Here is a 15,264-nt window from a genome sequence, read left to right as displayed (position 1 = left end):
TAGTGTGTGCATTAGTGTGAACACAAGCCTTAGCTGAACTTATGGTGGAATGCTTTAAATAAGTTTCCAGAAAAACTGAATAAAATTGTGATAAGTAATAAAAACATAATAAAACGTGGTAAATATAATTACTTTGAAAGTGAAACACTGAATAATAAGTGTGTGTGTGTGTGTGTGTGTGTGTGTGTGTGTGTGTGTGTGTGTGTGTGTGTGTGAGAGAGAGAGAGAGAGAGAGAGAGAGAGAGAGAGAGAGAAAGAGAGAGAGGTTTGGGATGTAATTGAAGCCTGTTAGGTGTACTTTATATCCTGCTGTAATTGAGAGGAACCTTTGACCCTGGTGTCCTTCACCCCAGACTCTGTGACCTCTCTGTGTCTGGCCATGGTCATCCAGAGCATCTCAGTAACTGAAGACTCAACAAGAGGCCTACGAATAATTTACCATTTACAGCAGAATTAAGTAGCACTGAGCTGCAAACCGATACGCCAAGGACATGTAACTGAAGAGCTATATGGAGATTTTAGCTTATGTGTTTGTCTTCATGTGACATTTTTGTTGGTAAAGGTGTACATTGGGATTAAAGGCATGCGGGCAGGTCATAAATACATGTGAATATACCTCCATGTACAGTATCCACCAAAATCATAACCGTTAACAAAACAGTTGCAGTTGCGTATTAAACTATGTCCACAGGTTTGCCTAAAAAAAATTACAGAAATGCTTATGTATTTTAATAATTTAAAAAGCCAAAGCTGTCATTTAAAGTAAATCACCAAGTGGCCTGGTGAAGTAGCCATGTGTGTACACTAGGAGCCAGGTGAACATTTGAGATGTTCCCCATGAGCAGCAATCCTTAGTGCCTGTGTTGGGAGCTCTGATCACTGGGATAGAAAATAGAGGGTACAGGATCCTAATGACTTCTGTCAGGGCCAGCGAGAGATGCAGCTGAAAGGATTGGTGTGGGGGAGGGTCTTAGCCACCGCCTGGCCCCCCTGACAAACGTGTCTCTGGGGAACAGCTGGACAGGACGTAGCTGGCAGCTCTGGACACCTGATAACAGCCCTGCTTTCTGGGGCTGTATTTCTTTAGTTATTTTTCCTTTATCTAACTTTGTAAAAGTTGTAATAAAGCATATTAAAGGACAGCACTGGAGAATGAGGCTTAAGTATGTAAATGTCTTCAATGTTTAGTAATTCTCTCGCTCACATGTCAGTTCTCTTTCAACTCCGTGTTTTGGCTTAGCAGTCTTCTCCATTAGTGTTTTCATGCATGTTGCTTTTGGCATTAATGGCATGATAGAATACTTTTGAGATAGATAAGAGAATCACATTAACCAACATACAGAGATTCAGTTACCCTCTTTGCACGGTGGTTTTGATAGCAGTGCGATTCTTCCTTCAGTAGCACTTTCCTGGCTGTACCGATAACCTGCGACTAAAAGGCCCAGACAATGAAAACATTGCATGAGACCACATGACCACAGAACCCCTTTTGTGCAGGTGACTGAAACAATGCGCTGCCATGGCAACGGCAGCAGCCCGCAGATACCCGATAGGGCACCTGCTCCCACTTTCTACGGAGGGGAGAACTTTAATTAAGCTCGTTTAGCCATATGGTATGTTTCACAGTGTTTCACTCAGCCTCTGGCTTGTGTGTGTGTGTGTGTGTGTGTGTGTGTGTGTGTGTGTGTGTGTGTGTGTGTGTGTGTGTGTGTGTGTGTGTGCGTGTGTGTGTGTGTGTGAGAGAGAGAGAATGAGAGAGAGAGAGAGAGAGAGAGAGAGAGAGAGAGAGAGAGAGAGAGAGAGAGGGAGTGAGTCAGAGAAATGGTCTCAGCTTGTAAGTTTATCTTTAAAACCCATATTGATGTTTAAAGTCATATTTCATAGAATGTCATTAAACACTTTGAAGATTTATGATGTTTTTATGCCTTTCACCTTTTACACTTACAGAATTGGACTCTCAGGCCCGCTTGTGTAGCACAGCTGGTTAGGAATGGTGCCTCCTATCATCCATCCATGGCCAGCAGACCAACTGGCTCTGGTCTCTGGGTGACAACAACAGCTCATTTCCTTCCCCTGTCCAGGATGTTGGCAACACTGCCAGTCCACATATAAGAACTGTGTAGTCCATGCTCTCCTGTATAGCTGTATAGCAAAATATGCATATGAGTGTCTTAATGTAGCTCAGAGGGAGCACAGTGTAGACTAACAGTCCCTAGACTCATGTAGCAAGTAGGAGTTGATCATGACTATTACTGGCTAGATAATAAAAAGGAAAAAAGAACTTAAACCTTAAGACTATCAGACAATTCTTAGTCTTATATTGTTGGATTTAATGGTTCTTGTAGGTAGCTTTCATTCATAACTATGTATAATTACTGAGAGGAAATTGGAACAGCATGCATAGTTATCGTTTGATTACCAAAGCAACAGCATTCCGTGATAGAGGATGTGGTTGCTGTGCCTGCTTAATCAGACTCTGCCCCTCCACACACACACACACACACACACACACACACACACACACACAAAACTAACTACATGTTCACATACAGACACCCACACACATGGTTGTCTATTGAACGTAGTTTTTTTTTTTTACCCCCTCAGCGAGTGCCAAAGTTGGATATGACATTTAAAACCAGCTCCTCATCCCCACCTGCTGTTTAACAATGCTAGCACTGCTGCTAGCACTTAGTGCCTTGCCTGAAATGCCTGTTGTCCCAGTTCTCCCAGTACCCCGCACTGTGGCTCTTTCTGCAGTGTGTGGACTCTGTCCAGGGTTTTCTTCAGTGTGAGTCTAAGACCGAGAGATTTCGTCAACCACCAAAATTCACCCTCTCCCACTCCCCCCACCCCCCAAACCCATTTTGGGAGGTCCTCATGAACTGTGTGTGGACCCCCTCCAGGTGCTGAACCTCTTCCTGGCCCTGCTGCTCAGCTCTTTCAGCGCGGACAACCTCTCTGCGCCGGACGAGGACGGCGAGATGAACAACCTGCAGATCGCCATCGCGCGTCTGCAGAGGGGCGTGGGCTGGCTGCGCCGGGCCCTCTGTGACTTCTTCAACGGAAACTTCAAGCGTCGGCGCCAGAAGGCCAAGGAGGCGCGGTCCATGCTGAAGCTGAAACGCCTCAGCCAGCAGGCGCAGCGGGCCGAGGGCAACGGCACGGCGGGCGCCGTCGGACACGCCCCCGACCACGCCCCCGACAAGGGCACCGCCCCCACCGCCATCGACGACAGCTACATGACCAACCCTAACCTGACCATCAGCGTTCCCATTGCACCCGGCGAGTCAGACGTGGAGTTCCCCGAGGAGGACGACGATGACGAGGCCAGCGATAGCTCCGAGGAGGAGGAGGAGGAGGAGGAGGAGGAAGAAGAGGAAGAGGAGGAAGCAGAGACCAAGCCGGTGAGTAAGACGACCCGAGGCAGAAAGTGCATGAGGTCGTTTTGTTTTCAGAGTTGCTCCTGAAGGTGGGCACTCGCAGAAATGTCTTACATGCTGTACTGTAAGTAGTCTGTTGTTTGAGACTCACCTGGGACTTCACTGTGGATTAGGTTAACAGGCTGACATATGTGCATATTCAGAGGCTGGCCAGTCTGCTAATGGGAAAATACTTATTGTTCTTACCGTAAGCACTCAGACTACATGTCCTCCTGTGTCTAGACTTCCATTTATGAGATTTTATCTAAGCATCTGAACTCATATTTAATGAGACACTTCAAGTACTTAGTGGGATGAATAAGTGTTTTAACCCCAACATTTTGGTAAACATGCCGCCCTTGTGTTCTGTGTGCTGGATGAATGCCAAGTCTTAAACGGGATAATTCATTAGTCACCTCTTCACTGTCTGGCCTGCGCATGCCAAGTGCACTTGACACATTGGAATCCACCACAGTGCACAGGTGAGAGCTGTTAGACACACTGCAGAGAACTAGCATGTACAGTGCCCCTTTCGATGGCTGTCAATGGCTTTCTACTTATAACAGGTGCTCTACGTTTAATTGCTATTATGAAATTTGCTATTTTATATACTTTATATATGTGTACAAACTGATAAAGGACCTCTGTGTGACACATTCTGTTTCTCTGGAAACCTTATGTACTTACATGCAATCTCTACATCTTCTAGATGCTAGAGTACACTCTGCTCTAACTCTCCTCTAGCTCTAGCTCTAACTCTAACGCAAGTTTATATATTTATATAAAACATATATATATATATATGATACATATATAAGAACCAGAGAGTAGCATTTTTTTTCAACAACTTGGCGTTTAAAATGATCCAAACACAGAACAAGCAGAAAAGGGAACTGAACCTAACAGGGAGGATGGGGTGTGATAACAAAAAGACAACATACACATTCCTACAAACCTAACGGGACCAACAATTACACATACACACAATCAAGTACAACCAAACTACATATTAAATACATTTAAGCCCAATTACTCAATAAGTCAGCAGAGTGGTCCACAGCTGTCTGTCTTCAGCATGCACCATCTTCAGCAGGTCTTTCCTTGCTCCGCTATATACTCTGTGTGTGTGTGTGTGTGTGTGTGTGTGTGTGTGTGTGTGTGTGTGTATATTGCGAGAGTTAGTTAAAAATTATATATATATATAAATATATATATATATATATATATATATATATATATATATATATATATATATATATATATATATATATATACTCTCGCAATGCCATAAGCTTAGTTTATGGATGTATTATATTGGAACATCAGAATCCCACCTTTCTTCCTGGTCCTGAGGCATTATCAGGTCCACTGGGAACAGATAAATCATACAGACCTCACCTGATGTCCATTTGCCTAACATATTATTGACTGATAGGCTCTCAGCAGGTCAGGTTTCCCTGATTTAATGATGCTGCGTTTTGGCCACCTGCTCTATGGACAATAAGCAGCTTGTGAAACTGGATGGTGCCTCTTTGTTTCCTCTGTTAGTTCTTTTGATGATCTCTACAAGACAAAAACCCAAGGGCTCCCTATGTAATCTGTTCACACACAAGGTAAAAAAAAAGTCCTGCAGTTGTGCAATTGGAATATTTTACACACCTAAAAATGGAGATATCAGTCTTAGCTAAACATATTGCTACATATTGTCATTGATATAGCAGGAGTGGACCTGTCTTAGTTTAGACTGAGTGCATTCCGTGTTTACGCTGTGTAATAAGAGTTGGGCAGTAAAGTTCTGGCTGCTCCAGCAAATTGGCTCTGTGATTGACTGCACTCAAGCACAACCTGAGAGTGATTGTGAACTTGCGGTAGACAGCTGCAGGTTCAGAAGACCTCCCCCCCTCGCTGAGAACTGCCTTCATGTTCTTCAGGTGCACCACGCCAGGCTTCTCAGGATGAATGCATGCATGGAAGACTCGCGACCTCACTTCCCCCTCACTTATGGCCACGCCTACTATTGCATTTTATATAGGCCCAGAATAAAGTGTGAAAAAATATACATTTTATGTCTGATCTCTGAATCATGCCAGCACCTACATAACATGTATGGTGATTCAAAGTGCAGTGCTGTAAATGTAATAATGGCAGACTCACCAATCAAGTTAAAGCTGCCTTACTAGATCAGTGTATGATCAGTATATGAGGGATAACAGCACCCTTCTAAAGCACTCCCAGACAGTGGAGAGCTGTGCCTAGATGTCCATTAAAGGCAACAGTGTGGGACCAGTGAGGTGTGTGTGCTTGGATCGAGATTGGCCACAGTCACCCTTGTACTGCAATTCGGGTTTACAGAGATACAGACAATCCCCCCTCGAGGCAAGACTGTCTAGTCTTCGGCTGCTTCCTCTCTGTCTTCGTCTCTCTAACTCTCCACCTCCAGGGCGGTGTGGGGTTCTCTCCTCCGCTGGCCAGAGGACCAAGCACAGAGAGGCTAATAAGTGGCTATCAGGCAGGATGGTGCTTTTTCTCCACATGGATTGCAATTCAGAACACCCACGCAGGAAAGCTATTTTCTCTTCTGATTTGTTTGGCTTTCTCCAGAGCCATTTTGCTTTTAGTAGACACTGCTTGCAAAAGCCTCAAAATTTAAGAAAAAGAGAAAAAAAGGAAAAATTAATGATGCATCTCAATTTACTTTGCAGAAAACAATTATTTTAGATATGGTCAGGTTTTATTATTAGAAATTGGCTCTAAGAATTTATCCCCATGAAGCTCAGGAAGAAAACGTTTTTAAATATAGAAATATAAGGTCAAACACGATTTTAAACTGCATTGTGAAATCAATAGATACAGCATGTGGATAAATTGTAATTGGCACATATGTGAAAGACACACCTTGGACCACACTGAATGTTTCTGGATCTGGATCTGTAACTGCTTCTGATTGGGCGTGAGTGGCAGAGAGACACGCCCCATGGCTCAAAAACCACACATGCTCTCTTCTTAGAGCCATCAGTGGATCAGAGGTCAGCCCGGGCCCCTGCTGCTCCTCACGTCAGCCCTGCCGGTGGTGCCAGCATGTGCTGTCAGACCCTCACCCCCACGTGACCCCGGTTGTGTAAGAGGAGGACCTTCGCCAGGGCGGCACTCTTTCATAAAGGACACGTTTCTTAGGGTGCAGTGCTGGGGAGTTTACACAGACGGAAGACAAACAGATTCCCCTCTCAGCATCTCTCTCTCCTGTACATCCCCTCTCAGCACAGACCGCGCAGATCGACATGACCGCACACTGACAGAGCTGAGCTCCCTCTCTCCCTCACACACACAAACACACCCACACCCTACACACACACACTTTTGTAGACTTCTTTTGAGTGGACGCAAAGGTCCAAATAAGTGAACTAACACATTCCTTTCATACTAACCGCTGGTGCAAATCCAGGAGGAGTATTTAATATTACTGATGGATAATTTAATAACCACTTATTTATGTGGTTATTATTTAATTAAATACCTGTCACAGTAGTGTGTTAAGGGATGTGCTATTTAACCATAGCTCACTATTTTGAATGTTTGTGTGTGTAATGAATGCATCTACAGAGTGAAATAATTTTTGAACAAATACACTTTTGAAAACACTGACCAATAATGATTTTGCTTCCTGCAAAAAAATGTTGTGTAGATTTGCATTCTGAATCCTAATATGTTTTTAGAATTTCACCCATAGGTTATTGTTATAGTATATTTATGTGACATTATGTATAGTATGGAAATGTGGTATCAAGGAAACTGAATCCCAACTATATTGGCCGACTACTGTATTTTCCAGAGGCCAAATAAGGCAAAACCCATACATTGAACACACATACATTGTACACCCATACACATTGTCCATAAAAGTTAATTTCTATGACTAATTATATATAATCATATATAATAAAAAATTGTATTGCCCTGTCACTTTAAAACCATACATTATAGAAAAATTCTAAAAACGTATGTAATGTTCATGTGAAACATACATTAAGATCCTTAATTTAGTTTGAGAAGCAAAAGTAACTCATTTCAGTCTGGCCCTGCTATTAACGCCCATGAGTTTGCCTAGCTTACACAGGACATTGTTTTTTATGTAGGGAGTCTTTTTTCTTTTCCTGTACTGTAGTGTGGAGCAGTTAAGAGTCGTACAGTGTGGAGAGTGCAGTGTCCACTTATTGGCTAGTGTGATGATTTACTACATTTATTTCAGGTCCAATTAGACACAGCATGATAACAATCTACACAGTCAGTTTAACATTTTCAGTTTACATTGCCAGTTTAGGCACTAAGTTGTTCTGAGTACTGCATTCAAATAAGCAGGCTAAAGAACTGTCATTCTGTCACACTAACCAAGGTTTGAGAACTTGCCTTTAGATTTTTCTAAACCGAAGCAATAGTGCATCTATAAAAGTGACATATGCCATCACATAATACAGAAATCTGCATGAGATTAAAAGAGAGCAACTCAAAACCCCTCCATAAACATATACAACACACCTTTGTACGGACTTGGTATTCAGACAAGGTTGCTGTGTTACATTCAAATGGACAATTGCCCAAACAACGCTGACTATCAAGACCTGAGTTTACAATTTTGTGAGTGTTGAATTCCAGAGTGCCCACTGAAATAGTAGGAACCACACGTCCCATAACGAGACCTCTATATATCTGTGATAACTGTGAAACATTACTGAGAAACAGCAGTAACAGCACTGTGTTTCTGCTGACCGCACAGAAAGCGGGTCTTGGTCAGGCTGGGAGCCTAATCTAGGCCGTCCTGCGCGGTTCTGTCCCCAGCTGGGGCCCGTGACCAGGCTCCTGCTGCTGCGTGAGCACCTGTGACTAGACAGCTTTCCCAAGCCAGCCGATGTTTGTCCTCTCACTTTAATGTTGCTCTACACCTGTTCTGCCTCATTCTGTCTCACTCTGTGTCTTTTATCTTTTCGTTTACCTGTCCTCCTCCCCCCTCTCTCTCTCTCTTTTATCTGCTAGTGCACCTGCAGCCCCTCCAACCCTGCTAGCTCCTCTGAGTTGCTTCTGCTTTCGGTCCAGTCTGCCTCTCGTTCTGTGCTCTACAGCAGTGGGTTTTTTCTGCCTTCTAGCTTCTTTGGCTATTTGGGCATCCCCAATCTGGAGTGCATTATATCTGCTAACGCTGTGAGCTCTCTCTCTCTCTCTCTCTCTCTCTCTCTCTCTCTCTCTCTCTCTCTCTCTCTCTCTCTCTCACCTATACTCATAGGCACATGTCCACATTTGCATAGACGCACATACACATACACATAAATGTCCTGCTGCAGAGCTAAAATTTCTTATAAGAACAAGAATCTAGTGTACTGCACTTAAAGATTTGTACTGTCCTCAAATAACTTAAGATGTTGAGAAGTGAACCACACAGGGTTTCCTCATGAACGCACCACAGCAGGAGAAAGACACCGTCTCCTCATAATGTCATGAGCATCGCAACCAAAAAGAGCTCCTCCTAACCTGAACTACATCCTGCCCTTGTCTCAGGAGAAAGGGGATGAGGGTTGAGATGGTAACATAGCGACAAGCCACAGAACTCCTCTGCATCTAATAAGCGCCTCCTTCCAAGCCCCATGCTAGACCAAACTCCACTTTACTAAAATAAACCGCATATGCATAATGTAAAAGAGTCCCGGTGTCATCAGTTTACTTTTTTGTTACTTTTGTCCTGTTGAACAAACGATGCAGTGATGCCTTATGGTGCAGGCTGACTAACTGAGTTCGGTCCTCCCTCAGCGGGTTCCTGCTTGCACTGTCCCTGAACCGAAGAATGTAGCTGGACATTTTTTACAAGCTTTAGTCGAAGATAGAAGTCAAAGAAGCCTGATTGGAGCTCACATCATCCAAAGCAGAGGCAAGAGCCCATTAGAGCCCGTGGCAACATGTCTACATCTGCCCTCCGATTTGTGTCCACATGCACATTCATGAAGTGCACCTGCAGCCCAGGTCTACTTTGCTTACTGTACCTGCTCATTCTTTCCAGAACAGAACCATTCCTAGAAATGGCCATGCTGTTCAGATCTAGATGACCTATACAAATATATATAGAGATGTATTTTATTTTATTTTTCTGCTCAGATAAACATAATTTGGCTTTGTGTGATTATTTGTTTAGGCTAAGATGATTAGAGTGGTGATTTGATGATTAAGTTATTTAATGAATTGAAGTTTTCCTTACTTGCAACTTCTACCAGTTTGTTGAAAATGGTTGAATCATGTGGCCTATCACATGGCTATTCAAGTGTTATTAGTATTCAGTTTGTTATTACTACCATCAAAGATCGAAAACAATTACATTATGATTTATGAAATATTCAACTTATGAACGGTACATTAGCCACAAAACCTATAGCCCCGAAAAATTGGTATTGTGTTAGATTCACCATGGCACCATGAGCAGAACTCTGTGCAAATTAGATCATAAGCACGTTCCATAATCAGGCAAAATACACAGTGGTTATGGACTATGGAGTGGTTATGGACTATGCTGACTGAGGTGGAATGCTGTATAGTAAGGCTGTTGTTTCGGATAATCTGATTGCAAGATCTCATTTGATTGTATTATTGTTTTAGTACTCTGTAGAGTATCACTTGGCCTGTGATGTTTATTTATTGTTTTGGCATAGCTACCCAGGCCCGTTGAGTCCAAAACATCTCATACTATGGTACTCCACCATCTCTGGTGGAGTAATTCGATATCATTTTTTTTCACAGGTCATGGAAGATCAGACTTAAGCAGAGGGATTTCGTGTTGGGTAATTTTATTGGCTGCTGTCTTCAGCCATCCTTATTTATTACAGCCTGCTGTCTTCAGCCGTCTTTGCCCAGGTGTAAACTGCTGCCCAAATGCTGTGCTGATCAGCCCTGATCCAGGCAGCTATACATTTGCCTGGAGGTTTGATTTCATTGGGTTCCAGTGTGAATGCCACATCACAGGCCCAAGTCCCTTTGGGACGATATTTATAGGGCTTATGTGGTGGTCAGAGGTGCTGGAATGTGCAACTCTACCATGCTCAACGGGGGGATTCATGCATGTTCTGCCAGGGTAGGCCACAAACTGGAGGGGGGGTGTAAAGTCTATATGCTATAAAGCTGTCATAGGCTTCATATAAGGATGAGCTGAGCGCCACTGACATCACGCTCACCTACACAAAGGACTGACTGAAAGCCGTTATGTATGACTGGCAATGACATCATCATATGCCGTGCGCTGTATTATTACTACTCTATTGAGTGCACTCTGAAACCGTGTTCTATTACAGTTCAATCACATTAAGTCATACAATGGGAGAGTTTTCATTTGTCTCTCAAAGTCTGCAGAGGTAGATGGGAAAACTGATCCCCAAAGCCTCCAATGTGTGTATGTAATTGGAGTAAAGGTTGGCTTGCCACAGGCCTCTGTTTATTGTTAGAGGAGGAGGCCTGTGGCCTGAGAGGACAGGTGAGTGCGGCGTGAGATGGTTTAAAGCCTTGGCTCCTCTCAGCAGGGTTTTCGAACACCGCAGGCTTGTAGGAGGGGATGCCAAGAATGTAGCTTTATCTTCCCTCATTAAGGATGCAGAGAAAGGCACTCTGCCATCCTAAGATGGTGAATAACCAAGAAATGGTAAAAGAAAAATGTAACATACTTGAAAAATCGAAAACAAATCACACCAGACAAGTGTGTGAGGGTTCAGGTTAGACTTTTGCAATACTGCAATACAACTTAAACAGAGCTGCCTCTCAGTGGCTACATGTTCACATGCTAATACATGCTAGTTCCATTGTTAACCTAGGTTCCATTCCCATGAATTAGAAAACACCATTGCTTCAGTTCATTTGTATTGCTTTATTTTTGCATGAACGGTGTAGTGCATGGAACAGGAATACACAGATAGAGCAGGATAAACTGTGACCTGACTTTAGCTTCTCGGCTTCCCTAAACACCTGTACTATTACTTCTTATGTAATGGACTAATCACCTCATTATGTTTAAACTTCAAAACACAAGTACATCTCAAAATGAATACACTGCACATTATATAACAGTGGATAATATACAAAATAACAGAAACAAAACATATTTAAAACAAAAAAGCAGATTGGGGGTGTCATTCCTTGCCTGTGCCCTTTTCTACTTTCTTAAGATTATTTCATAGTCTAATTACAGTATAACTACAGGATTCTGTTTGACATTCCTATCGCTTAAATGTAGTTTCAAACTGGGTAAAAAGACCACCAACAATAACTATAAGATCACCGCAGATATGACGTTAATTTCTTACTTTGTTATATTTGAACAAATGTTTTCCCCAGATACTGGGGCATCTGGTGCAGAGCCACGACCCAGTAGCCACATGTCAAAAGTGATGCACGTCATTTGCACAACTGCCCGGTCTCCTCCTCGCTTTTCTCCTCCCTGTCTCTCCCCACACCTACGCCATCCTCCATCATAATCTGCAGCCTTGCATCGCACTTAGCACTGCAGGTGGACTACATCTGGATCAAAAACAGGTCTCGACTGTGTTACACCGTAGCTGACGACGCCTATATGTGCAATATATACATTTCAGTTCATATTAGTGTCAAGTTGCATGAATACCTGCGGATGTAAAGGATGCAGGCGGTGTTGAAATATTTCCTGCCTTTCCCTAATTAGGGTTGCGAGACACCACCCAAGTTCTCCACCTTCCGTCTCAAGCTGTGTCCTGTGGGCAGTGCGGCACTGGCCAGCAATGTTGTCATGGTGTCAGCTTTTTATTGTGCCAGGGAAGTCAGGGGGCACAACTGTCACCCTGAGGGTCTCACAAACAAGGGAGGGCGGGGGAGGGGGGGGGGGGGGGGGGGATCAGATTCCAGCAGACACAAGCATCAACAGTCCCACGATGCCACGCGGCAGCTTGAATAGCCTTCGTCTCATGCGATTTGTTCAGGCAGATGTGGCAGAATCAATGCTTGATGGGGGTCCAAACGGGTCCCAAAGGTGCAGGCGGACATGTGCTAACCCCTGGCCCAAATAAATATCAGCTATGTGTGCTGTCCCAAGGCTCTGTGGTGAAATGACAACACTGCAAATACGCAGGAAAAGCAGGCAGCTGCTGTGCTTACAAGGTCTGTTCATACATGGTGAACGTAGGAGCCCGTGTTGGCTCTCAGCATCTGAAACCGAGGTAACCTCAGTAGAATGAGTGCCAATGTTGGGCAGTAATATTTAGCATAGCATTTACTCCCATCCACTGTAATTAATCTTATAATTTTTGTCCATAAATGGGATTAAATTGCAAAACCGGTAACAAAATATACAAGAACCCGAGTGGAGATATACTATAACATTTATGCACTTTGGAGAGCACCAAGTATCTATTCAATGAAACTGCCTTTTCAAAGCACTGTATCAATAACAGGTCATGTAGTCCATAGCAGGGCTATAGGACTTATGATTTTAAATAGTGGTGTCAAGGGTTGCATAGCCTACACTAGAACTAAAATGGTTTTCTTGTATCTCTCCTAAACTCCTTGTAAAGGACACAGCGAAATATTCAACTCTTCATTCAGGCCACATGAAGCAGGGCAAACCCTGAGCTTGCCTGCCATCGGTGCTGTTTTTACCTCTCAGTTGAAGAGCCTTGTAAGAACTGTAATTTAGAAGTGTTATGGACACGATCGGTACACTGAATGGTTCTCCTGGCTTTCAGAGTGATGTCATCAGCCTTTCAGAGGGCAGCACGGTTGACCTCGGTAAGCCCGGAGAGGAGGAGGATGACTACTCTGAGATGGCAGAGGAAGACCTGGACCCTGACAATTGCTTCCCTGATGGTGAGTGTGTTTGAGACTTCTAGAAAGGCTGGCTGGCAGTTTAGAAGTTTAGAGTGTAAGTCAGCTGAAAACAGCTAAGAAGAAAGTTTATCATGAAAATTGTTACACAGTTTATGATTAAAATCTTGATGGTAACACCTAACAAGATTCAGTATTTTATTAATATTATTTGCAGTTTTTCTAGAGAAAGACATTGATTCTTTTTTATGTTTTTGTCTAAATTCAAATCGTGTTTTTAATAATCACAGGGTGAAACCTTTATGTCTTTACAGTTCCTGTAACAACAACAACAACAACAAAAAACAAAAACATTATGAGATTTATGAGAATTATGAGAAAATCAAATGAGATTTTAGATATACACACTGGTCACATTAATTATGAAAACCTGTCTTCCTGCTCAATCATGTAAATGACCAAGGTGGTGGCACTGCATTGCATAAAAACATACATCTCAATTTCTGCTGCATGGCAAGGTCATAATTTGGCATAAACAGCATAGGTCTGTGCACACAACCTGCATTGTGTCAGCAATTCAACTGGTGGTTGTCGAGCTATGGCATGTGGAATGTGTTATGTGCATACATTGGGCCCCGTAATGCCAACTGAACACGGATAATCTATCTGAGTTCAACTGCTGTCCATGTGTATCCCTTTATGGCCACAGTATACCCATCTCACGAAGCCTTCTTCCACCATGTAATGCGGCGTGTCATAGGGCACAACTCATCTCAGACTGCTTCCATGAACAGGATAAAGAGTTCAGTGTACTTCAGTGACCTCCCCAGCCACCGGTACCAAATCCCTCAGAGCATCTCTAGGATGAGGTAGAACGGAACCGACATATCTGCAGCACTTACCTGATGCAATCAGGTCGACATGGCCTAAAATCTGGAAGAAATACTTCACATAACTAGTGGTGTCAACACAACACAGAACTGAGGGTGTTCTGGGAGTCAGTAGGGCTCATCTCTAGGGTTAGTATGGCATTCATAATGAAGAGGTTGGTGAGTTTTAATGAGAAAAGTCCAATGGTGTGTGTAGCTCAAACACCATTCTCATCGGTGGCAAGGGCATGGTTCTTTATCCAGCTCGTGTTGTTAACTGTCACCTCTAAGTAGAAAATATGAATGTAAAGCATTAAATTATTAAGGAACGTTATGAAAGGGCAGGGGAGCATTAGACTGAGTGCCTTGTGTCAGCAAAGATCTCAAAATGCCTATCTGTAATGAAAAAAGCTTCTGGTAATCTGATGCTTGATATTCATTGTTGTAGCAACTATCGATCCACCAATCAAATCAGATGTAGCCAATCGGCAGTTAGAGCATGACTCTAAAAGAGCTGTTGCAACTGTATGAGCATATATGGAAGTAGATGAGGAACAGATTATAGAGATGCAGTGTCTATATACATACGTACAGTAACTATCAACTGAGGTCTGCTGCCAATCAAAAAGCTTCTGTCAATTATTCTGTCAGCATTCTATATTCATTTATTAATGAAACCCAAATCCTACAGTTCTTCTTTAGCACTTTGTATAACCCCCCCACACACACACACACACACACACACACACACACACACACACACACACACATATATATATATATATATATATATATATATATATATATATATATATATATATATATATATATATATATATATTATAATGAATAATGTATTTTTTTCTTTATCTTTCGCAAAACACATCTGACATGCTGTGCAGCTGAGCAGCAGATGTGAACGTTGACTAACTCCATATTATGATTCTCTCAACATATTCAACCTGTGTGACAGGGATCTAGACAAAGCTTCAAATATGTCACACTTTCAACAGATGGGGTGGTTATAATGTTAAACAGCTCATCCAGGAAAATGAATAAGCATTATAGTGCCAGTTATCATATAATCTTTAAGGTTTTTTCACAACAAAGAAAGCTGAGCAGCATCTGGAAGAGAGAAAGAGCTTAGGCAATGCATGGAG

At 42.8% G+C, this 15,264-nt stretch overlaps 1 protein-coding gene across 2 annotated transcripts in view; it reads left to right on the top strand.

The window, feature by feature from the left end:
* scn5lab (sodium channel, voltage gated, type V-like, alpha b) overlaps positions 1-15,264 on the top strand; it is a 100,944-nt gene that overhangs the window by 68,827 nt on the left and 16,853 nt on the right. For both annotated transcript variants that reach the window (XM_076971290.1, XM_076971289.1), the window contains 2 exons: positions 2,907-3,407; positions 13,157-13,277. In XM_076971290.1, the coding sequence (XP_076827405.1) occupies positions 2,907-3,407; positions 13,157-13,277 (622 nt within the window). The remainder of the gene's footprint in view (positions 1-2,906; positions 3,408-13,156; positions 13,278-15,264) is intronic.

The sequence above is a fragment of the Brachyhypopomus gauderio genome, chromosome 13 (assembly GCF_052324685.1).
Source record: "Brachyhypopomus gauderio isolate BG-103 chromosome 13, BGAUD_0.2, whole genome shotgun sequence".
NCBI classification, from domain to species: domain Eukaryota; kingdom Metazoa; phylum Chordata; class Actinopteri; order Gymnotiformes; family Hypopomidae; genus Brachyhypopomus; species Brachyhypopomus gauderio.
The sequence above is the reverse complement of the archived record's forward strand: the minus strand, read 5'-3'. Positions and strand labels throughout refer to the sequence as shown.